Source organism: Sciurus vulgaris (genome assembly GCF_902686455.1).
Source record: "Sciurus vulgaris genome assembly, chromosome: 11".
NCBI lineage: Eukaryota > Metazoa > Chordata > Mammalia > Rodentia > Sciuridae > Sciurus > Sciurus vulgaris.
In genome coordinates this window covers 254471-278275 of record NC_136472.1, presented here as the reverse complement: position 1 = coordinate 278275, position 23805 = coordinate 254471, and the positions used below count along the sequence as shown (strand labels likewise).

At 53.2% G+C, this 23805-nt stretch overlaps 2 protein-coding genes and 1 long non-coding RNA gene across 3 annotated transcripts; 1 reads left to right on the top strand and 2 right to left on the bottom strand.

Annotated features, from left to right (window-relative positions):
- Positions 1–14382: 14382 nt before the first annotated feature.
- Positions 14383–15539, top strand: LOC306640580 (interferon-induced transmembrane protein 3-like). Its single transcript, XM_079104909.1, has 2 exons — positions 14383–14722; positions 15212–15539. The coding sequence occupies exons 1-2, from the start codon at positions 14474–14476 to the stop codon at positions 15401–15403; spliced, it is 441 nt and encodes a 146-aa protein (XP_078961035.1). The 5' UTR covers positions 14383–14473; the 3' UTR covers positions 15404–15539.
- Positions 15540–17651: 2112 nt separating this feature from the next.
- Positions 17652–18793, bottom strand: LOC306640581 (interferon-induced transmembrane protein 1-like). The gene is made up of 2 exons (XM_079104910.1): positions 18468–18793; positions 17652–17978 (listed from the first exon to the last, which is right to left on the bottom strand). The coding sequence occupies exons 1-2, from the start codon at positions 18651–18653 to the stop codon at positions 17787–17789; spliced, it is 378 nt and encodes a 125-aa protein (XP_078961036.1). The 5' UTR covers positions 18654–18793; the 3' UTR covers positions 17652–17786.
- A 3305-nt stretch (positions 18794–22098) lies between these two features.
- LOC306639287 lies at positions 22099–23078 on the bottom strand. Its single transcript, XR_013757604.1, has 2 exons — positions 22754–23078; positions 22099–22555 (listed from the first exon to the last, which is right to left on the bottom strand). It is a non-coding gene; the product is annotated as an uncharacterized lncRNA (long non-coding RNA).
- Positions 23079–23805: the final 727 nt, after the last annotated feature.

Below are 23805 nucleotides of genomic sequence, written 5' to 3'. Positions count from 1 at the left end.
AACGGAAAAGAACTCCAGCTCTGCCAGCCAGATGCCCAGATGGGTTTCTTGAGGAAAGTCCAGAGACGTTCAGGGAGGATGGGGTGTGTCCAGAGGGGGAGATGGGGTAGGTGCCATCACTGAGGGAGGGCCAGCGCCCAGCTGGGCTGGAGGCGCCCACAGGTGAGCAACAGGGCTCGGCACCTGTCCCCCGTGCTGGCTCACTGCCCGAGTGTTACCAGGACGTGGTCCGGGACATGCTGCTCTGGAGTTGCGGCCGCCTCAGTGGCTTATGGGCCCTCTTCTGAGACGCAGCGTCGATGGCTTCAGCACTGAATTCCTACCTCGGGGTCACCTCCCTCACCCATCCCAGGGTCAGAGCCAGCTCCCTTAGCACATGTCAACCAGAGCAAAGAACAGCATGTGCCTTTAATCAGAGTTCTGCCTGACCCAGGGGTCCGCCCAGGGCTGTGGAGGCCCAGCATACTGCGTTCCAGCACCGAGCAAGGGGGTGCAGAGGTTTTGGCCATTCCTCACTCACTGGTGGGGGCAGGCTAGCCTGCGGGCTGGGGCCGTGCAGGCCGGGAGTGCTCTCCTGCACGTCAAGCCAGGGTTGCTCTGCAGACCCTCCCCACAGGACTGAGAGGAGGGAGCGGCCAGCTTCCTCACCATGCCCTCAGGGGCCTGGGGGGGACAGGGGCTGTGGACTCCTGCTGCTGTTGGCCTGGACTGTGGACACTCCCAGGTCTGGGAGAAGCACGCGGGTCCCCCACAGCCCTAACACGGAGGGCTCAGCAGAGGCAGGTCCTGATCTGGGTTCCTGGACAGGGAGCACCCTGCCCTGGGCCTCTCCTGACACCCTGCCCTGGTGAAATCGCCACTTACTGATTTCTTTCCCCATCTTCTTTCCTCAGACAATTTACAAACACAAGGAAGCAGAAACCTCTGAGAAAGCAGAACTGTAGGGTACACGGGAGGAGGCTGCCGAGGAGGGGCCAGACCCTAGTAGGACCAGCCCCAGCACCTGGGCCTCAGCCCACAAAGGGCTTCGGTGGCAACAAGAACCACACTTCCCGAAGTCCCTCTCAGCAGCATCAGCCTTCTCTGAATGAAGAGCGAGACGCTCCAGGAGCCTGGCTCGGCTCCCCCGATGTCCACTGTGGTCAGTATCAGCAGGGAGGACATCACACCCGACTATGTCACCTGGTCCCTGTTCAACACCATCTTCCTGAACTTCTGCTGCCTGGGCTTCACAGCCTTCGCCTTCTCCATAAAGGTGTGTGTGCTGAGGGGGCTGGGCAGTGGGAGGGCCGGGGGTCGGGACGGTGCTGGGAGGATGAAGCTGCACCTCACCTGGGGTGAGCAGCCAGCACTGGGTCCTCCTGCACAGTCTGAGCGTGTGAAAGGGGAGGGCAGCAAGGACCCTGGGGGACCTGGACAGCAGCACCTGGCTCTCCCCTGACCGCTCAGGGCCCTCTCCATCTGGTCTCCCCAGTCTAGGGACAGGAAGATGGTGGGTGACTTCACCGGGTCCCAGACTTACGCCTCCACTTCGAAGAAACTGAACATCAGTGCCACGGTCATCAGCATCATTGTGATCGTCCTCATGCTGATATTCATTAGAATTAGAATACAGGTGTGAAGGTGTAGCTCCATGACGGGGTGGACCAGGCTGTGCATGCAGCTCGGGGTTCCATCCTCAGCACCAACATAAATGAAGGACATTTGAAATGCTTTCCATATTTGAGGCAAGGTCAAGTTTCCATGCTTGCCATGGCCCTGACCCTCCCTAGCTGGCCCTGCACCTGGCCTGAGGCCTGCCCCCTGCACCACCTGAAGCTTCTCACTCACACATCCCTCCACAGTGGGAGTCAATAAAGTGCATTGTCCCGAGTGTGCTGTGATCTCGCCTGGGGAGGGGGCACTCTGGCAGTCCCAGCCTGCGCAGAATCTGAACCCCACTCCCTCTGCGGTAGCGTCATGTCCCCAGGTTCTGCAGGTTTCTGGCCTCCTGCTGTGGGTGCTCAGTGCTAGGTGGCATGGGGCTTTCCCCATATTTGATGTCTCAACTGGATGGGCAGAGCCTGAACTTCCCATGGCCCAGCCCCCAGGAAGGTTGCAGGGGACAGAAGTCAGGAGTCCATAGCCCAGAGGTGGGGGGCAGTAGCCCAGGGTCCCTGGCCTTCAGGGAAGAACAAAGTTCTGACCAGCCACACCCACGACAGGGTTTGTGTCTGGGCCTGGAGTGGTGGCCTCAGGGGCGCCCCTGGGCTGACCTTGCCCTCGACCCCCTGCTGCAATGAGCACTGAATTGCCTGCCAGCTCTTCTCCTGCACAGCCTGAGCAAGCTGGGCCTCAACCCGCCCGTCCCAGGGAGTGCTCGGATTCCAGGACACGTGGCAGGCCACGTGACTGGACCTGAGGGAACCAGGGTGCAGCAGGGCCACATTCTCAGCCCCCGTACCCCTTCTTCCCCACAGTGTGGGACACATCTCCCAGGCTGCTGCCTCACTGGGGGCGACCCGCACTTGCCAGTCTCCTGGGGCCTGTGGAGGGGATTTGCCTTTGCCCATGGTGCGGGGTCCGTCCTGAGCCCCAGGAAAGGTACACAGGGTGGGAAAGCCACAATTGATCTGCTGCTGTGGGAGGCCAGGGACACCCCGTTCTCCAAGACCAGGGAGGGAGGGCCCTGAGGCTCTCTGCCCAGCCAGCCTGCAGCTGGGGCGTGCACTCGGGAGGGGCCAGGAGACCCAGGAGGACAGCAGTCATCTCACTCTGCATCTTGGCAGGCAGAGAGCTCTTGGATGTTCACAAAGACTGGGTCCCTGGGGGAAACAGGCCGTGCAGGAGGACACTGCCCAGTCCCCACCAGCTCAGGAGCAGTGGTGGGAGGCAGGGCCCGGGCCATGCTCCCTGCAGCAGACCTGGGCCTTCACTCAGCTTCAGACGCTGCCCCGTGGCAGGGCAGGACAAGAGACGCTGCCACGCATGGCCATGGGCACACTCTCACGCCTGAGTCCTTCCCCACAGACCATGTGGACATCACTTGGGCACTGGACCCAAGAACAGGGGACTTCAGGGGCACCAGGCACCAGTGGGCACAGGAGTGGGTCAGGATCTCGACACCCAGAGCATCGTCATGGCTCCTTGTCCATGGGGGGTGTGTCGGCACCAAGGGATCAGCAGTGTCCAGATCCAAAGTCCACTCACAGTGGGCCCCAGGCCACGGGCCCTCCCAGCAGGCACTCTCCATTCCCCAAATATGTGACTGGAACAGAAACAACAGGGGTTCACAGAAGCCGTACTGGGTCAGTGGCCGGCTGGGCAAGAGCCATCGTAGTGTGGTCAGCCAGGTGAAAGGGCCTGGGTTGCTCCCTGCTGGCTATGCCCAGCTAGAGAGCAACCATGAATAGTGGAGCCAGGCACAGAGCCTCCTGGGTCTGGGCGCTGGCCCCATCCGTCCTCCGATCCCTCGCGGGTCTGGTCCTGCAGGAGAGAAGGCTCTGGCAGAGGGGGTGGATGGCTGCAGACCCCCTGCTGGGACTCCAGGTGTCGCGAGTGTCAGGTGGGGGGTCTCGGGTCTGGGTGGGAGCTACACTGGACACTGCAGGCTTTTCTATGATTTTTCTCTAATGATGGAACTGGTCACTAGAAAATGTAGTGGAACTGCCCACCAGGAGCAGGACTGTGCCAGAACCTGCAGGCCGTAGCACCCATGGGACAGCAACACTGCAGGTGGGGACAGAAGCAGAGCATCCTGGAAGGAGTGGAAGGCTGGTCCTGACCCCTGTGTCATGTGCTGCTTCCCAGTGCCTGTCCCTTTGCTGACCCTTGGGGCTGCAGAGGATGCATTTGGGACAGACAATGGAGAAGGCAGAGCTCAGTGAGGGGCAGGTGGACAGGGGAGAAGCCTCTCTCCAGCCCAGTCAGGGCAGCTTGAGGACACTGGCAGGGGCAACCTCCCCGTGGACAGAGCTGGATGCAGGCCCCAGGCAGCCTGTGTGTGGGGGGAGACGTGGCCCAGGATTCAAGGTACTTGGAGGCCTGGACATGGCAAAGTCCTAGCAGAAGGTGAAGGAGGCAGAGCGGGGTGTCCCAGGTCCTGAGGAGGGCTGGTGGAAGTGGCCACTAAGTGTGGGATTAAGGGAAAAGTCTTGCTCTCAGAAATAAGGTACCTGTGCAGGGCTCGGCAAGCCCCCGGAGCATGAGGTGGACCTCAGGAACGTGGTGAGCCAGGGTGCACACAGCCCCTGTGGGGATGGAAGCTGGTGAGCTGTCGGTCAAGTCGGGGCGTGGTGTCGCAGGCCTGCCACCACTCTGGGCTGTGCCTGGGGTCACTCTGCACTTCGCCTCCTGCCCGAGGCCATCTCTTCCCACCGCAGCCCAGGGATGGCCCAGGGGCAGCCTGGAGAGGGCCAGGCTGTCGGGCTTTCCCCTCAGAGGGGCGGAGGCTGTCAGGGTTCAAGCAAGAAGCGGCACACGGGGCCCGGCCAGGACCCTGCCCCTCGGCACCCCCACCCCCAGCCTGCTCTGTCCACTCAGTGCCCCGTCTCCCCGTGTACAGCTGCAGCTACCAGAGGGAGGCCCTGGGTCATGTAGTCCAGGTGGCCTCGCAGAGGCACACCATAGTTCCAGCGGGCAGGGCACTTGAGGTGACCCAAGTGACTTGCAGGGACACCTGTTTTGGGGTAACTGGCAGCCTGCACCCCTGGGATGGCCCAAGGGAGACAATGCCTGATCAGAACTGGACACCCGGGGGAGGCCCAGGGCCCAAGACCCAGCGCCCCGGTGCAGTGGACGCAGCAGGGACACTGCAACACGGGTGCCAGAGCCGGGACCCCACGGAGCCTGCAGGACCGTCGCTCCCAGCAAGAGTCCAGGACATGCCCTCCTGTAATCAGGGAAGGACACCTGACCCTTCAGGCTGACCTGGAACTGCAGTCCTGGCCACAGGGGCACCAGGCTCGTCCTGTGAGACCAAGGTCATCCAGTGGCCGGCTCCACACCTGAGATGAGAAGATGACGGGGATCAGAGGGTGCATTCAAGGCTGTGTGGCTCTGTGCTGGGAGGTGGCTGGCAAGGGCACTGACCCCACCCCCCACCACCCCATGAAAGCCCCACTTCAGCCACTAGCTCCAGAGTTCCGTCCCTGGCCTGGAAGTCACCCCAGGGCCAGCAACATGCGCTACTGCGTGTCTGACCTGCAGTCAGGAGGTGCAGCGGGGTCAGGTCTCCCCAAACTCCACCTTCATGAGAGGCTTCAGCAGTGGAGGCCCAGGACAGTGATACAGGTCTGGTGGGATGGGGTCCTTGTTCCCCAGTCGAAGACGAACACCAGACAACTGCCGAGGCAAGCACGGCAAGCACAGCAAGCACGTTTTATTGAAGCAAGCGACAGAGAAGGACTTCTCCGAATGAAGCAGGAACAAAGGAGGGCAGTCAGTGCAGACGCGGGGTCAGGTAGGGAGGATCGAAGCACTTTCCTGGCCCCTCCATCGCCTGCTTCTGCTTCATCTCCATCTTCCCTCTCGTCTCCACCTCCATCTTCCGCAGCCTCTTTTAGCCCACCAGCCACCAGGTCCCACACCCACAACCAAATTACCCAGCTCCATACAATGGCACCCTTATGAGAGGCTGCTGGACCCAAGGTGTTATTAGGGTCCTGTTCCCTTTTCTATGACTGACCTCACTCAATTGGAAAAATGGCTAGGTTCCTTCACTACTGACCCTACTATTACATCCGTGAATTCCAATGGGTCCTACAGGCCTTATTCTTACTCACCATGACATTTACATGCTCTTAGCTAACACTTTACTTCCTGGGGAACGCAGACGGGTCTGGGAACTAGCCCAAGCTCACGCAGATGACACTCACCGAATCAACCCCAACCACCCTACTGGCCCCCATGCAGTCCCCGAACAAGATCCAAACTGGGACTATAATACCGCAGCCGGAGTACAATTAAGAAATCAGTTTGCTCTCTGTATAATCGCTGGTCTAAAAAAGGCCACTCGCAAGGCAGTAAATTTCCAAAAAATCCAGGAGATAATCCAAAAAAAGGATGAAACCCCCTCTGAATTTCTAGATCGCCTCACTAAAGTGGTCGAACAATACACCAACTTAGATCCTGAGACCCCCGATGGCAGGCATGTCCTTATGACATATTTCCTATCCCAGAGCTTCCCTGATATAAATGCTAAATTAAAAAACTTGAGCAGGGGCCTGCAATACCTCAGACCGAAATTCTGGCTATGGCTTTTAAGGTTTTCCATAACCGGGATGAGGAAGCTGAACACCATAAGTACCATAGGTATGAAAAGGCAGAAAACAAATTTCAGATGCTCGCCCAGGCTCTACAGAAAGCCCCTCAGGGCCGACGCCAACAGCCTATATGAAACACCAATCCCCCAGGAGCCTGTTTTAAATGTGGCAAAGAGGGTCACTGGGCTAAAGCATGCCCTACTTCTAGGACCCCCAACATGCCTTGCCCTAAATGTCAGCAAATGGGCCACTGGGATTCAGACTGTCCCACCTTCTGAAGGGGAGTTGCAGCCACAAACCCCAGCAGTGACCTCTTGGGCCTTGCGCTCAATGACTTGGGCCCTGGGTCCTCCTCCCCAGCATTACTATCAACAGGCAGGAACCCAGGGTGCCACTCCAAGTAGATGGGCGCAGCATCAACTTCCTTCTCCATACAGGGGCCACCATTTCGGTCTTGAGGGAGTTTTGGGACCCACGTTGCCTTCATCCTCTCCTATTGTTGGGGTAGGAGGGAAACCATACTCCCATTAAAAACACCTCCTCTCGCCTGCTCTATAGACGGTTTCCCTTTTTCCCATTCTTTCCTTGTAATGCCCCAGTGTCCAGTACCACTTCTCAGTAGGGATATCCTCTCACTCCTCAAGGCTACTGTAATGTATAAAGCTGCTCCCCCGCCCATCAGGTGCAGTCATTGTCCACGCCTCCCAACCACTTGTCAATCTGTGAACATCCTGGCTAGCTATTGGTTCATCAGTCAGCTTGCAAGTATCCTTCTCCGATATTGGTCCCCTGTTAGCCCGGCGGGATTCAACTGTTTACTAAAGCTTCCCCGCCATTTTTTCCATTCTTCTGTCTGTCTTATTCACTTTTCTCTATTCTCCTGGCTTTCCACTCTCTCTCTAGCGCGCGCCCTTTCTTTTCCTCTCATTTTCTCTCTTACCCTGCAGGGAGACACTCTGTTTGCTTAATAAATTCCCTTATGTGATTTCCCATGTCCAGCATGGTTTCGTGGAAATTCCCTTACAGCTACAGTTTCTATACAGCCTCCATCGTCCCCGGCACCACATTTTTTAATGGCTGTCTTAGCTTATGATTTTACAATCCCTTTCTGCTCGGATTACACAGGTCCACCCTAAACACAAGCACTTCCCCATCCCCACCTCCCTCGTAAACCCCATTGTCTGGGATGTCTGTAACCCTTCCACAGTCGCCTGCCCCCCTACCAAAATCCAACTCAAAGACCCCACTCATTTTTCTAATCAGGCCCAATACCCATTACCTACCACCTCGCTAATTGGCCTCCAGCTCATCATATGGGACCTCCTAAAGAAAGAATACTTACAACCCACTCACTCCCCTTTCAAAACCCCTATCCTAACAGTTAAAAAACCAAATGGTTCTTACCGCTTAGTGCAAGACCTTCGCCCCATCAACTCTTCTGTTATCTCCATCCACCCCCTAGTCCCTAACCCCTACACCCTTCTCTCCCAAATCCCTGCTACATCCACTCATTTCTCAGCAATGGATCTCAAGGATGCTTTCTTTTCCATTCCCCTTGCACCTGAATCCCAAGACATTTTTGCTTTCACCTGGACTGACCCCAAAACCAGGCACTCTCAACAGCTTACATGGACAGTCCTTCCCCAGGGCTTCAGGGATAGTCCCCATCTCTTTGGACAAGTCCTGGCAATGGACCTAAAGGACTTCCACTCAGCTTGCCCTGACTCCACTCTCCTTCAGTATGTAGATGACCTCCTCCTCTGCAGCCCTCCATGGAGATCTCAAAGCATGACTCCACATCCCCACTCAACGTCCTGGCCTGTAAAGGTTAGAGCCCCCCTCGAAGGCCCAGCCGTCCAGTCCCACGGTCACTTATCTTGGGTTCTCCATCTCCCACGGAAGGAAGGCCATCACTACCGACAGGGAACACCTCATTACTCCCTTCCCATCCCAAAACCAAAGCCGAAGTCTTATCCTTCCTGGGCTTTGCAGGATATTTTAGGGCATGGATTCCCAATTAGCCCCTCCTAGCAAGGCCTTTATACGAGATGGCAAAGGGCCCTCAAAATGAGCCGCTACCCTCCACTCCTGACCGGCCTTTCCACATATTAAAAGGGCACTCCTCCAGGCCCCAGCCCTCCACCTGCAGGACCTAAAAACAACCTTTCTTCTCTATGTTCATGGAAAAGGAGGCCAAAGTTTAGGAGTCCTTGGACAAAACTATGGGCCAACTTTTGCCCCAGTCGCCTATCTCTCCAGGCAGTTGGACCCTGCTGTTAGAGGACGGGCTCCCTGCCTGTGCACCTTGAAAGCCAGCCATGATCTTCAAAAGGAAGCTCATAAACTCACCTTTGGGTCTCCCCTCACGATTCTTTCACCACATCACCTGAAAGACCTCCTGACCTACAAAGGGTTGCAATCTCTCCCCCCTTCCAGGATTCTTTTCCTACTGGTATCATTCTTACAGAACCCCACAATATCTTTCAAACCCTGTCCCCCTTTAAATCCCACCTCCTTGCTCCCTATTATAACTAACTTGCCAGAGCCCCCAGTCCTTAACTGTACTGAAGCTCTGGAGGCTTTTCTGCCCTGCCCCACAACCATCTCTGAGGGGCCTTTGTCTGGTCCCGACTTCACGTGGTTTTCTGATGGCAGTTCCTTTATGCAGGATGGGGTCAGAGTGGCAGGATATGGTGTAGTCTCCCTCTCCTCCATAATCGAAGCAAAACCCCTCTCACCAAACACCACTAACCACCAGGGCTTGTGAGCTCACAGCAGGAAAGCTCTATCCCTTTACACTGATTCCAAATATGTTTTCCATATTCTCTTGTGTCATGCTGCCATATGGAAAGAAAGGGGACTCCTAACAACCAAGGGCACCTCTGTCACTAATTCAACACTCATTTCCAGCCTCTTAGAAGCTTCAAAGTTACCATCTAAACTTGGTATTACACACTGTAAAGCTCACCAAACTGACTCCTCCCCTATTACAGCGGGCAATTTTGTTGTGCCCAGTGGCTCAAGACCCCACAAAGACCACCAGAGACCACGATCAATGCAAGCAACAAAGAGTCATTTATTAGCAAGCTCGAGCCTGGTCCTCCGCGCACTCGGTAACTGGTGACGCTAAGAGGCCCTGAGCCCTTGTTCAGCAGGCTTTTTATAATGAAAGGCAAACAGTTTTACAGTGTTCTTTTTAATTGGTTAACATATAAAATTGTATACAATGTTATTTTAAGTTCTGGGTCATCCTGACCTCTGAGAGGAGGGTTATCTTTAAGTTTGTTTTTGTGCCAGTCGTTTGCTTTTGGGTCAGCCACCTGGCCTTTACAGATAAGATAAGAGACAAAAATTCTTTGCGGCTTTTATGAGGGGTTGAGGGCGGTTTGGGAAGAGCCTCGTATTTGTATTTACACAGGTGCGGGCTCTTTCTATCTTCACGATTCCAAAGCTGATCAAGCCGCACGATCGGCTGCCCTCCACACTTCCAATTCCTCTCCAATGCTCACACTCACCTCTCTGGTGAATATACATGAACCAGATCATCAACACCTTTTCCATTTTCTCCATTCCCTGTTTCACTGTAGCCCCCAAAGCCTTGAAACCTTTCTTCAATCTTTTTTCACCCTCTCTGGGGACGATAAAGCCCTCTTACAGCGCATCTCCTCAAAATGCCACATTTGTCAAGGAACCAATGCTAACACACCCTTCGGCCTAAACCCTTCCCTGCCCACCAGGCTCGAGGGCACATCCCCGCAGCTGACTGGCAAATCGACTTCACCAACATGCCCAGTTAAACACATGAAGTACCTACTAGTACTGGTGGATACCTTCTCCAGATGGGTCGAGGCTTTTCCTACACCCAACAAAAGGGCCTCTACTGTCGCTACATACTAATGACTCAAATCATCCCTCGACTCGGGATGCCCACCTCCATCCAATCCGACAACGGCCCTGAATTTATTTCACGAGTCACTCAGGCCCTCATCCAAGCCCTATCCTTCCCTTGGTATTTTCACTGCCCCTATCACCCACAAGCCTCAGGAAAAGTTGAAAGAACAAACAGGCCCCTTAGAGTTATCCTCACTAAACTAACTATGGAACTTAGTTTGGACTGGGTTAAGCTACTCCCTTTAACCCTCTTACACTTGCGAGCTTTACCAAAAATACCCTCATCTCTCTTCCCATTTGAGGTCATGTATGGCCGCCCCTCATCCCCCTGGACTATCACCCAAGCCTGGGCCTATCTCTAACAAATATTCCTTACCTCTCCTCTTCCACCTTCGAACCGAATTGTGGAAATACCAGGACTGGCCCCTTCCTGACCCCAACCTCTCTCAGAACACTTTTCCCTTGACACCTGGTCAACTGTCTACTTCTGCCCTCCGGGGGATAAAACCCCATCACAACCAAAATGGGAAGGGCCACCTAAGGTCACCCTGTGCACTGCACAGCTGCCATGTGGCTTCCATAATCAGCTCTCTCCCTGAATTTGCATCTCTAGGCTCAAACTGCCTCCTGCCGATCCAAAGGAAGCTCATCAGGAGACTCCTCCTCACGAAGCCGATCCCAAATTCTCCTGTTCTCCCTCCTCAAAACCCTCTGAAACTACGCTTTATTCCCATCTCACTCCTCGAACCCATACCCAAAAATACTCAAACTATACCCAAAAATGCTCGACTCTAAACGTTCCTCTTCCCACTCCTCCTAGCCCTCCCTCACATGCCACGACTTTTGTCTGGACGTTCAAAGTCACGAAAACCTACACTGAACATAACACCAGAACTACTCATCTACTTCCCACCTCTGCCTCCTGTCCACCTACGGGATGTTCAGCTCCAATGACCCTTATGTCCCACCAACAACCGAAGTCTTCTTCAGTCAGTCCCTGCTCTCTCCCTACCTCTGCTTCATATATGACCAAAGCAAAGATTACTGCCATTGGTGGCCTGATGTTTATAGGGGCTGTCCATATTAGTCATGCAATATTCACTACCTGGGAGACTCCACCCATGGGCATTCCCCATACTCTGCCTCCAACAATCTCCAGAAAGAGAAGAATGGCTCAATTTCACTCACCATCAAAGACCCCTGGGACCCACGCTGGGCAACCGGAGAAAAGGCCTTCATCTACTATGGAACTTGGTCTAAACCTCATGGAATCCTTCACATCTCTCGCGAACTCACTCCTGTAGGGTCACAAATCTCTCAGGTTGCCTCAGACATACAACACTCAGAAAAGGTTCTTATCCAGACCTTACAAAATACATCCTCACCTTCTGGTCATACCTATTCCTGGCTACACCTTATCCAAGATACAGCTAGATTTCTAAATCTCACCTCTGTTGATCCTAAAAATTGCTTCTTATGTGCCTCCTTGCAACGACCCCTCCTGGCGGCAGTCCCTCTGAACCCTTCTACCTACTCGTTCCTAACCTCTGCAAAACCAATGACACCCATCCATGTTGTCCCCTTATGGGAACCTGAACCAGATCACTTCGTTCATGGCCTTCTCACGTCCTCACCCTCAATATGTCCTTCAGCTATAACCTGCCACACTAATACCACTATTACAAACACCATCTATACCCACCCCGCGCATTTCTTCTGGTGCAACGCCACCGTTAGTAACCAGCTCCATGTCGATTCCACTTCTCCCTGTGTCCTTTTCACACTGGTGCCTCAATTGACCCTCTACAGTTCCTCTGAGCTTCAATCCTTTTTCCTTCCCTCCCCGCGGCAGAAACGAGCTGCCTTCCTACCTATACTCGTGGGAATATCACTAACCTCTTCTATCGCCGGAGCTGCTCTTTGAGGCGGAGCCCTCGGGCACTCTGTGGGCCACGGAAGATCTGAACACCAAACTTGAAGGCGCCCTCGCTTCAACAGCCGAATCCCTAGCCTCCTTACAAAAACAGGTGACCTCTTTGACCCAGGTAACACTGCAAAACCGCAGGGCGATAGGTCTTCTCACAGCTGAAAAAGGAGGCACTTGTTTATCCTCAGAGAAGAATGTTGTTACTGTATAAATGAATCTGGGGTGGCTGAACAGATCATCATAGAACTACAGGATTTGGCTGCGGGGCTTCGAGGACATGCTCCTGATTCTCCTCTTTGATTCTGGCTCCAGTACCCTTCCTTGCGTGGGTACTCCCAGTCCTGGTCCAGTGCTCCTCATTTCTCTCTCCTGTCTCTTTTTACCCTGCTTGTTAAAGTTCCTTCAACGTCGACTTCAGGCTATTTCTAACCAGACTTTCAACCAGCTTCTTCTCAGGTACCATCAACCACTGGCTACAGATGACGTCCCCATATCCCCCCGGGGACATCTTACCACCACCTGTTAAGGAAAAACTACTCAGCTCATAGGACCTGTGGCTACAGAGGACATTCACCAACCTCACCCCCCAAGAAACCTTCCCTTTTTCGGCCTTGTTATGGGGTCTCCTGACCATATTTCTCCCGAAGCCCTCTACCCCTTCCTAGACTCCACCCCATCCAGCAGGAAGTAGCCAGATTGAGCGACACCCTATTCCAAAATACATTAAAAAAAAACGGGAGAAATATAAGGTCACCACTCTTGCTCTTCCCAACATGGTGCTGGTCGGCCTTCTTATCCGGACTTTCCCTCCCGCCGCGCCACGCCACACCCAATCAGTATTCAACACCTCCACCTGAACCCGGGGCAAGGGACTCGTCCTATCAACTCTCACCCCATTTCATGCCCCAACCAATCAGCCCACACCCGGCTCTACATAAACACACTCCTTTCTGAATAAAGCGGAACTGCTCTGGCTAAGCTTTGACCCGTGTCTCTGTGTGAAATTCTTTCAGTGAGTCCGTGGGTTTGGACTCCAGGTGAACACGGGAGTGAATCTTCAATTTATTTGTGACTTGCTATCATTAGGAAGGTTAGGTTGAATGTGCATTGCGTGAAAAAAAACCCACTTGTTCGAACCAAACTTGATTCCTCTCTTACTCATCTGGAAATGGTTTGCCCCTGCTCCTGGTACAAGCGCTGGATGCCCTTCTCCCTCGGGAGAAGTCTGTCTATTCTATCCTTTAACAAAACTTGCTTCCTAAGTTGCCACCGAGTCTCTTAGCTGTTTGATCTTCACATCGGGGAAATCTGACTGGGCCCTGGTTCTCATCATGGTACCACAGAGAAGGCTCCCCAGAGCTGGGTCTCCCTGGGAGTGGGTGGACTTGCCTTTCTCACATCCTCATGAAACCGGAGTTTTGAGATGAGACTGGATTCCTGGCTTTGCCGATTTCCTCTCGGTTCTTGTCTTAGAATTTTGGTGAATAAGATCCACAGACAATCACAGAAGGGAAAGTTAAACCAGCAGGACTTATTTAAACAAAAGAGATAGAACTCCCGCCGTGCCAGAGGGGGCCTGATATTAGAAAAATCCCACGTTGTTACGCCAGCTCAGGAGCTTATACACGTTCTGGGCAGAGAAAGGACGAAGTCTGTTAAACAGGCATCGCAAGTAGCCAGGCACACAGCTGCTGTCAGCTGGAGCTCACTGCACCTCCACTCCTCCGCCTCTGACTGGTGGTGCTCCACAGGTGAGCCCAGGGTCTTTTACATCTGAAATGGGCCTTGACGACGTGCCTTAGCAAGGCTATCATTAGCTCCAGGGTCAGTTCCTGGCTTTGAATCAGACTGACCACGGATGTCCTTACCCACTGAGAACGCCCCTCTTTGTTGATCCTGGTCACGTTAGGTGCCTGGGAGAACAGGCCTGGACGTCACTGTTAGCAGCCTTAGTTCTCCCTAGGGACTAGTCCCCACCCTCTCAATCTGCACCGGTCATCACCTACGCTGGCTGCCTGACCTTCACTGCAGTATCAACAGTGGGATGCAGGCTTTGGGTGCCCTCAGGGACAGGAGGTGAGGGGCTGGGGCTGGCTGGGCCCAGAACGTGCACAGGGAGCTCCTCCTGCTGTTGGCAGGGCTGGGAGACTCCCAGGCTGGGAAAAGCCCCCAGGAGGGTCAGCTGAGAGGTCCTGGTCTGGGTTTCTGGACCGGAGGCCCCGCCCACCCGATCCTCCCCCCACTCTTCCCTAGAGTAATTTGATGCTAGTTTTAGCTCCACCCCTCAATACTTGGCAAATTCCCAGCTCACAACAGCCAGGAAAAAGAAACTTCTGAGAAACCGAAAGTACTGGGGAAGGGGCGGGCAGGACAGCCACCTCCAGCCACCCCACCGCTGGGCTCCCTGAGCAGCATGAACCAGTCTTCCCACTCCATCCTGATGTACCCCAGTGCCGGGCGCCCCCCACACTACGAGAAGCTCCAGGAGGAGCATGAGGTGGCCGTGCTGGGGGGCCCCCGCGGCCCGGCTCCCGTGACGACCACCGTGATCAACATGCCCAGCGAGATCTCGGTGCCCGACCATGTGGTCTGGTCCCTGTTCAACACGCTCTTCATGAACTTCTGCTGCCTGGGCTTCATAGCCTTCGCCTACTCCATAAAGGTGTGTGTGCTGAGGGCGGCTGGGCAGTGGGAGGGCCGGGGTCGGGACGGTGCTGGGCGGATGAAGCTGCACCTCACCTGGGGGTGCGCGCGCGTGCGTGTGGGGGTGCTGCGCGTCGCCCCGTGTGTGCCCTCCTCTTTGTGGGTAAGTGGGGGCCGCTGGGGGATCTCCCCGGCAGGCACAGGAGGGAGCAGCCTGGGGATCCTGGGGTCACTCGTTGTCCCCGTCCCCAACCCAGAGGAATTCTCCCTACTGCCCGAGGGCAGCAATACCCCTGCGCACTGCGCAGTGTGGCGCCCCACGCTGTCTCAGGCAGAGCACAGGGGACCCAGGGTAACACTGCCCCAGCTGGGGTGAGCAGCCAGCGCTGGGGCGTCCTGCACGGTCTGAGCGTGTGAAAGGGGAGGGCAGCGAGGACCCTGGGGGACTGGACAGCAGCACCTGGCTCTCCCCTGACCGCTCAGGGCCTTCTCCTTCTCGTCTCCCCAGTCTAGGGACAGGAAGATGGTGGGTGACATCACTGGGGCCCAGGCCTTCGCCTCCACCGCCAAGTGCCTGAACATCTGGGCCCTGATCTTCAACATCCTTCTGACCATCGGCTCCATCGTTGTTTTCATCATCTTCTCGGCGGTGATCTTTCAGGCCATTTCACAGAAGATGAAGAATCTTGAGGGCTTCTAGTCTGGCCATGTCCCTGACCCTCCCTAGCTGGCCCTGCACCTGGCCTGAGGCCTGCCCCCTGCACCCCACACCATCTGAAGCTTCTCACTCACACATCCCTCCACAGTGGGAGTCAATAAAGTGCATTGTTCCCGAGTGTGCTGTGATCTCGCCTGGGGAGGGGGCACTGCTGGCAGTCCCAGCCTGCGCAGAATCTGAACCCCACTCCCTCTGTGGTAGTGATAGCACTGTTTACCGGTGAGGAGTCCTGCTTCCCCAGGTGTTGAAGTGTAACACCAGAGAAGCACGCCAGGGCGAGAGTAGAGTAGAAAGTAAGAAGCTTTATTAAAGAAAAGTAAAGCAGACTTCTCCTGGTGGAAGAAGGGGACCCAAAGGCGGAGTCCATGTGATGAGCAAATTTGTCCTTTTTATAGGTTTTATTCTCCTGTTCCTTCCCCCTCATCTCTTTCCTTCCTGCCTAGGAGACTAGGCCTGGTTTTGCATAAAGTGAGAAGCGGATGGAAAGGGGGAGGGCCAGAGTGATTCAGCCCGGTAAGGGCCCAGGGGGCATCAATTAGCAGCTGCCTGCCTGTAGTCCTTGACTAGGGCAGGTAAATTTGGTAATCAATGGGCTCCAGAAGTCTTTGCTATTCCATTCTCCCAGGGCAGTCTCCTACTTCCAGATGCAGATGGCTTTCATGGCTTCTGCTTCCTCCATTTGACCGATTCCCCATTTCTACACTAACTACCTGTCCCCAATTCTGGCTTCAGTAGCAGACATGTCCCCAGGTTCTACAGGTTTCTGGCCTCTTGCTGTGGGTGCTCAGTGCTAGGTGGCATCGGGTCTTTCCCCATATTTGATGTCTCAACTGGATGGGCAGAGCCTGAACTTCCCATGACCCCAGAGCCTGAACTTTCTATGCCCTCAGGCCCTCAGTAAGGTTGCAGGGGACAGAAATCAGAGAGTGCACAGACCAAAGGTGAGGGGCAGTAGCCCAGGGTCCCTGGCCTTCGGGGAAGAACAAATGGACCAGTTACAGTGCCACCCGGGTTTCTGTCCAGCCCTCCAGTGGTGGCCTTAGGGTGCCCCTGGGCTAACCTTGCTCTGGACCCCCTGCTGCGATGAGTTGGATTGCCTGCCGCCCCTCCCCCGTACAGCCTGACCAACCTGGGTCTCAACCCCCCCGTCCCGCAGCAGCGCTGCGATTCTAGGCCGCCCAGGGATGCAAACCAAGGGGACTCTGGTGCCCAGGACCCCGAGATGCTAACCCAGTCGCTCGTCCAGCCTCGCCACCTGCCGGCCACCGACCTCAGCCGGGAGGTCACGTGACTGGAGACTGGTGTGGCGGTGGTCCTTCCGCAAACCCATTGCTGGGCAGTGGCCACTCGCCGACGCTTCTCAGTCCCTCTGCCTTGCTAGAGACTCTCATCGCTCCTAATGCGTGTGGTCGAATCTTCGCCTCTGCTCTGGCGACCACCGCTTGCAAGTCTCCGGCAGCCCCATGAAGCCATGGGCGGTGACGCCTCCGCGGGTGCGCCCAGGGCATCACTCCCAAGTCCCAGGAGTGCGTTTCCAGGTTAGCCTTTACCTGAATCACCCTAGGCCCGTCCCTCAAATCCACGCGGCGTCTGGGACTGAGCCACGTCCTGCAGTTTTTTGCTGCCTAAACCGCCCTGGTGGGTTTGCAATGCACCCAAAGCCCTTGGGGGTGGCAAGTTGGGTCCTGAGGGTCCCAGTGTGCTCGCTGGGGAGACCAGGGCTGTCTGACTAGGAAGGGGCGGACCTGGCACTTCTGCAGCCTCCGCTTGGTATGGGGTCAGGGTGGCAGCACCTCTGTCCATGTGTCAGGACCCGGTCTTTTCCTCCAGCCTGGACTCTGGTAAGCAGGGCTGCCTAGGTTGGGACTTGAACCATCAAGAAAACACAAAGATCCCCTTCTACCGGAGACCCAGCTTGCCACGGAGCATAGTCTACCTGTACCTCCCTGTGAGGGCAGACCATACCCCATTTTATTTTCAGGATTTTGTTTGAGGCGTGCACAAGCGTGGACAAATCCTGTGGGTACAGCTCCCAGCATGGGTGTCTGATAACCCTTACCCATGCGTGACCACGGATTCTGCAGCTGCCAGTGAGTCCTAGGCTGTTTCCCTGCTCCATAGCCCCTCTGTCTGTCCTGCCCATGCCCTGCCACAGAGGGAGTGGGGTTCAGATTCTGCGCAGGCTGGGACTGCCAGCAGTGCCCCCTCCCCAGGCGAGATCACAGCACACTCGGGAACAATGCACTTTATTGACTCCCACTGTGGACAGATGTGTGAGTGTGAAGCTTCAGATGGTGTGGGGTGCAGGGGGCAGGCCTCAGGCCAGGTGCAGGGCCAGCTAGGGAGGGTCAGGGACATGGCCAGACTAGAAGCCCTCATGATTCTTCATCTTCTGTGAAATGGCCTGAAAGATCACCGCCGAGAAGATGATGAAAACAACGATGGAGCCGATGGTCAGAAGGATGTTGAAGATCAGGGCCCAGATGTTCAGGCACTTGGCGGTGGAGGCGAAGGCCTGGGCCCCAGTGATGTCACCCACCATCTTCCTGTCCCTAGACTGGGGAGACGAGAAGGAGAGGGTCCTGAGCGGTCAGGGGAGAGCCAGGTGCTGCTGTCCAGTCCCCCAGGGTCCTCGCTGCCCTCCCCTTTCACACGCTCAGACCGTGCAGGACGCCCCAGCGCTGGCTGCTCACCCCAGCTGGGGCAGTGTTACCCTGGGTCCCCTGTGCTCTGCCTGAGACAGCGTGGGGCGCCACACTGCGCAGTGCGCAGGGGTATTGCTGCCCTCGGGCAGTAGGGAGAATTCCTCTGGGTTGGGGACGGGGACAACGAGTGACCCCAGGATCCCCAGGCTGCTCCCTCCTGTGCCTGCCCGGGAGATCCCCCAGCGGCCCCCACTTACCCACAAAGAGGAGGGCACACACGGGGCGACGCGCAGCACCCCCACACGCACGCGAGCGCACCCCCAGGTGAGGTGCAGCTTCATCCGCCCAGCACCGTCCCGACCCCGGCCCTCCCACTGCCCAGCCGCCCTCAGCACACACACCTTTATGGAGTAGGCGAAGGCTATGAAGCCCAGGCAGCAGAAGTTCATGAAGAGCGTGTTGAACAGGGACCAGACCACATGGTCGGGCACCGAGATCTCGCTGGGCATGTTGATCACGGTTCTTGTCTGGGGGCCCGAGCTGTGGGGGCCCCCCATCACGGACACTTCGTACTCCTCCTTGTGCATCTCCTGGCTGGGGCTACACAAGTGTGAGAGAGCAAGCTCGTCTGGAGTGTGGCAGTGGGAAGATCAGGGCCGCTCTAGGGCTGGAAGGGGTGCGGGCTGCCTCTGCCTAACAGTCTCTCTTTCTCGGAAGTTTCTGTTTCCTGGTGGTTGTTTGGTGACTTTCCACCCAGCGGGGGGGAAATACCCGAGTTTCAAGTTACAAGGGGGACTGGCTGCAGAGGGGCTCCTCCCTGCACAGCCCTCTGGCCTGCCCCAGGCCCTCCCCCAGGGTGGAGAGTGAAGAGGTTTCCTGCACAGCCTGGTGGCCTCAGGCCCTGGCAGATAAAGTGTAGGTGGAGAGTCAAAATGCCCACGTCACGGCTGTGTGTTCAGGGACGATTATGTTGAAGCCAGAACTGGGGACAGGCAGTTGGTGTGGAAATAGGGAATCGGGTCAGATGGAGAAGATGGGGCATGGAAGCCATCTGCCTCTGGAGGTTGGAGACCACCCTGGGAGAATGGAATGTAAGGATCTCTGGAGCCCAGATGACCTCAAGCAAGGAGCTGCTAATTAATTCCCCTGGGCCATACCTGGCTGAATCACTTTGGCCCTCCCCCTGCCCCATCCGCTTCTCACTTTTTACATCTTACCTGCAAAACTGGGCCTAATCCTGTAGGTGGGAAGGAAAGAGATGAGGGGGACGGAACGGGAGAATAAAACCTATAAAAAGGACAAGATTTGCTCATCACATGGACTCCGCCTTTGGGTCCCCTTCTCCCACCCGGAGAAGTCTGCTTTACTTTTCTTTAATAAAGCTTACTTTCTACTCTACTCTTGCCCTGGCGTGCTCCTCTGGTGTTATACTTCAACTCCTCACCAGTAAACGGAGGTATCAATGTTTTCATTTTTATATGATTTATGTAATTCAGCTTATATGGATTAATTTTTTGGAGTCATTAGTACTTAATTTTAGTTAAAATTAAGAGTGCAGATGAAGAACAGGACGATAATAGTGTTTAACATCAACTTCTGAAAGTCATGCTTGTATCAAAGGAGACAGGCCAGCCCTGCTCACGTTCTGCGTGTGGTAGAAAGCTGTCAGGGTAGTGTGGCATGCAGGCCAGGTCAGAAGGAGGACGTGGTGATGAAGCCAGAATTGGGAACAGGTAGTTAGTGTAGAAATAGGGGATCGGGTCAAATCGAGGAAATGGAGGCCATAAAATCATCTGCCTCTGGAAGTTGGAGACTGCCCCTGGGAGAATGGAATGTCAAGGATCTCTGGAGCCCATTGATCATCAAATTTACCTGCCTTTATCAAGGACTGCAAGCCAGGAGCTGCTAATTAATGCCCCCTGGGCCCTTGCCTGCCTGAATCACCCTGGCCCTCCCCCTGCCCATGGTTTCTCACTTAATGCAAAACCAGGCCTAGTCACGTAGGCAGGAAGGAGAGAGAAGGGGGAAAGAACTGGAGAACAAAAGAGACTTTAACCTATAAAAGGTGTAGGGTGCGCTCACTTCTTGGGACTTTAGGACATCAGCCATGGCCCCCTTCTCCCTGCCGGGAGAAGTCTGTATTATTAGCTTTAAATAAAACCTGCTTAACATGCTTGCCTTGGCTGCTTCTCTAGTGTTCAGTCTTCAGCATTAGAAGGAGCAGAACTCGTCACCGGTAAACGGCGGTATCAGATTTGGAGGTCCCACCGAGATTTACGCCAAGGTAAGTAAGCTTCTTTCTCCACGCACCCACATCTGTTTGAGGTGTATCTTTCTGTCTCTTTATTTTTGGAGGGCAAAATGGGCACTCGTCGGCTACTTAAATGCAGTTAGTGCAGCCGCCATTCTTAAGACTCGGGTGAGAGGTTTCCCGGCCCAGGCAAGTTTCCAATCACCTGCTCTGTAGGCATGTTGGACTGTGCTGAAGCCGTTTCCTACTTTTCTGTCCAGGCCCGGAGCGCAATTGCCGCCAGTACACAGTGTCCCTCGTCCTGATCTGCCCAGGATGCGTGGAGGTGGAGGAAGGGTTGGAACAACTGCGGGGTTCTCGGCCCGGGCTACTCTCGGGTGGACCCCAAAGGTTCCTTCTCTGGACTCCCCCTCCCGACAGCCCTGAGGGGTATCCAGGGTAATCGGTAGATGAATGGCACTGAGGGAAAGCGCCAATTACCTCTGCCTCCGTATGGGCCGCACAGTGCACAACACTCCAGCACATCCACTCCCTCCTGGATGCTCCCCTTCCCTTGCCAGTCAGATATTAGGAATTCAAGCTGTAGGATTAAGGCCTGGGATGATTAGTATGAAAATGCCCAGGTTCCCTTTGTTCGCATAGTTAGCCTTCACTAGTGTAGACACTAGAGTCTCCCCATTACAGTTCCTGTGCTTAATGTGCTCACGGTGTTCTCTTTAAGCTGCAAGAGGGAGGCATTTAAAAACCCCTCCTGTGAGACCCTCCAAGCAAAAGGCGTTATATACCTAACAACCAATAGATGTTTCCTCACCCTCCGGAGATTCCTTTAGTCTACAGGGCAAAAAGATAGGCAAAAGGCACACTTTTTACTTTTGTCATCGTTTTTCATAATTAGGAATTTATAGTGGCAGGAGGAAAGCAGTAATGCCCTTAAGTCTGAATCCTCCCAGGGTCCCCAGCACAGGGCAAACTAGGACCCTAGCACTTTGCCGAAGAAGGCCAGAAATAACTTTGGCAAAGCCAGGTAGTGAAAGACGGGTTTTTCTGGACCGTAAGGAAGCTCAGTTAGGGAGACATCCCTAATACTTCTAACGCAGAAGGGAGCTTCTCTCTCAACAGTATGCCAGGTTCACCACTAGCCTGCATACTGCTAAATTGCAAATGATCAAGAAAAGTGCCTTTCATATGTTACCATGCTTGACATCAATAATCTACCATGAGAGGAGAAAGCCTTGAGGAATCGCCCACTAAGGGAGGAAAATCGAGGGGACCCTCCCAACTTAAGACAGACAAAAATAAATTTAAGGAGGCTTTTGGAGGATCCTAATGAATATTGAGATGTTTCAAAACTTATGCCAGGCATGACTTCACCTGGAAAATTATGCTATTAACCATCTAGCGCACAGGCAGTTCCCAGAAACCATCCTAAATGGGATTCAAATGAGTAGGATGCCTAAAAAACTATTATGCAGCCTTCAGGAAAGTCCTGCTATTTTCATGGAGAGACTTAGGAAAGCAATAAGAAAACACACCACTCTGAATCCTGAATCCATAAAGGACCACCTACTTTTAAAGTATAAATTTACCATTTAGTCAGCCCCAAATATTTAGAGGAAATTACAAAAATTGGCACATGGCCTTGATCAATCCTCAGATGATCTTCTCCAGCTTGCATCTTCCGTTTTTTTAAATAGACATCAAAAGGAAAAAAGGGAACATATAGGCAAGGAAAAGGACTTATTAAAGATCATTCAAACTGATAGAAACTTTTAATGCCTTGCAATAGTCCATGCAATTTGCCCATTTTAGGAGTTAAAAAGCAAACTGCCTAGTCCAAAACCTTAGAATAATGAAGCAGTAATTTCCCCCACCCTGTAGTTCTTAATCCATACACTTTTATCTTGGATTCCAACTGCTGCTTGGTTTACTAAGTTAGATTTAAAAGATGACTTTTCCTGTCTGTGCTAGACTCTGAATGGCAATTTCTGTTTGCCTTTGGGGAACCAGATACTGTATCTCAACTAACCTAGACAGTATTGCCTCAGGATTTAGATGGCCCTCACCTCTTCCGGACAAACCTTAGCTAAGGACTTAACAAAATTCAGAGATAAAACATCTGTAATTGTTCTCCAGTAAGTAAATGACATCCTTTATGTGCCTCCACCCAGGAGGAATATCAAAAGGCCATTGCAGAACTCCTAAACTTCTTAGCTAATAGGAATTATAAGATCTCAAAAACTAAAGCTTAATTACGTCATCAACAGGTTCAATACTACAGGAAATAGCCACCATAGGACAATATTCTGCCCCAGGAATATCAAGAAGGGGTCTTACTTCAAGCTCCTGTCCTCAGCTTACCTATGAAGCAAGATTTAACTTGTTAGTCACAAAAGGGAAAATAAATCCTGGATAAGCAGCCATAGGCAGCTCAGTAACCAATGGCATATCTCAGTGAGGAACTTAGCAAAGTAGCTTCATTCTCTAAAGTAATGGAAAATAAGGTCTCATAATTTTCTTTGACATCCAACCTGTCCTGATGAGATGGCTAAAATGCCCTAGGCACAAGGTTTCTGTTAAAACCTGTTAGATCCTTCCAGATCTCAGTCAAGGCTTACATTGAAATGTGAATAAAGGAAGCCTAAAGGCTCAGTAGGAGACCAGTCTCAAACCCAGGGAAAGAAAAGGTAAAAAGAGCCTTATCTAAACTCCAGCAAAAGTAAATTTTATGGTACTTCACTAAAGTAATTAACGGCCGTATCATTTTTCCAGACTCTTGTTTTTTTTAATTATATGTTTTCTTGAGCTCATGATTTTTTTGATCAGTTCTATTTTTTTATTCAACTAGAGTTTTTGAACATCTGTTACATTGCAAAGGAGATTCACCTATAAAGTTACAAGGCCTTTAATTTTGTGTTATTTGTATGTTGTGCTGTCTGATGTCATGTTTTGTCTGTATCAAAACTGAGCGCTCCTAAAATTAAAATTAAAAAAATGGATCCAGATACTCTCAATTTACGTGATTTAAAAAGGTTCAAATTGGGTAAAATAATAAAAGTAAAATGTCTTTAAAAATAACTCGCAAGTCTCTAGGTGGTCAAGCTAATAAAATATTGATGTTAATAAAGTGTCTAATACCAATTGTTTCTAGGACTTTTCTTCAACAGGGAAGAGACAGCAAATACTGTTCAGGACACTTGTCTGATAGCTTGGTTTTTATAGAATAAGTGAATTAGAGTTAACCTATATGGGATTACTCAAATGTGTTTGTAGAGACATCTGATTAATTTACAAAGTTAAAATGCTAATTGTTAAATAACATCAAGTACTTTTAACTCCTTAAATTCCATGAGGTATCATACTAAAACATTATTGGTATTTTCATAGGTTGGTAAATAAAAGGGTTTAAACTTGCTTTGTGTCATCACTAAACTAAAACCAAGGTTACTAAGAGTTATGTCCTAACAAGTGCAATTCTATATACAAAGGGT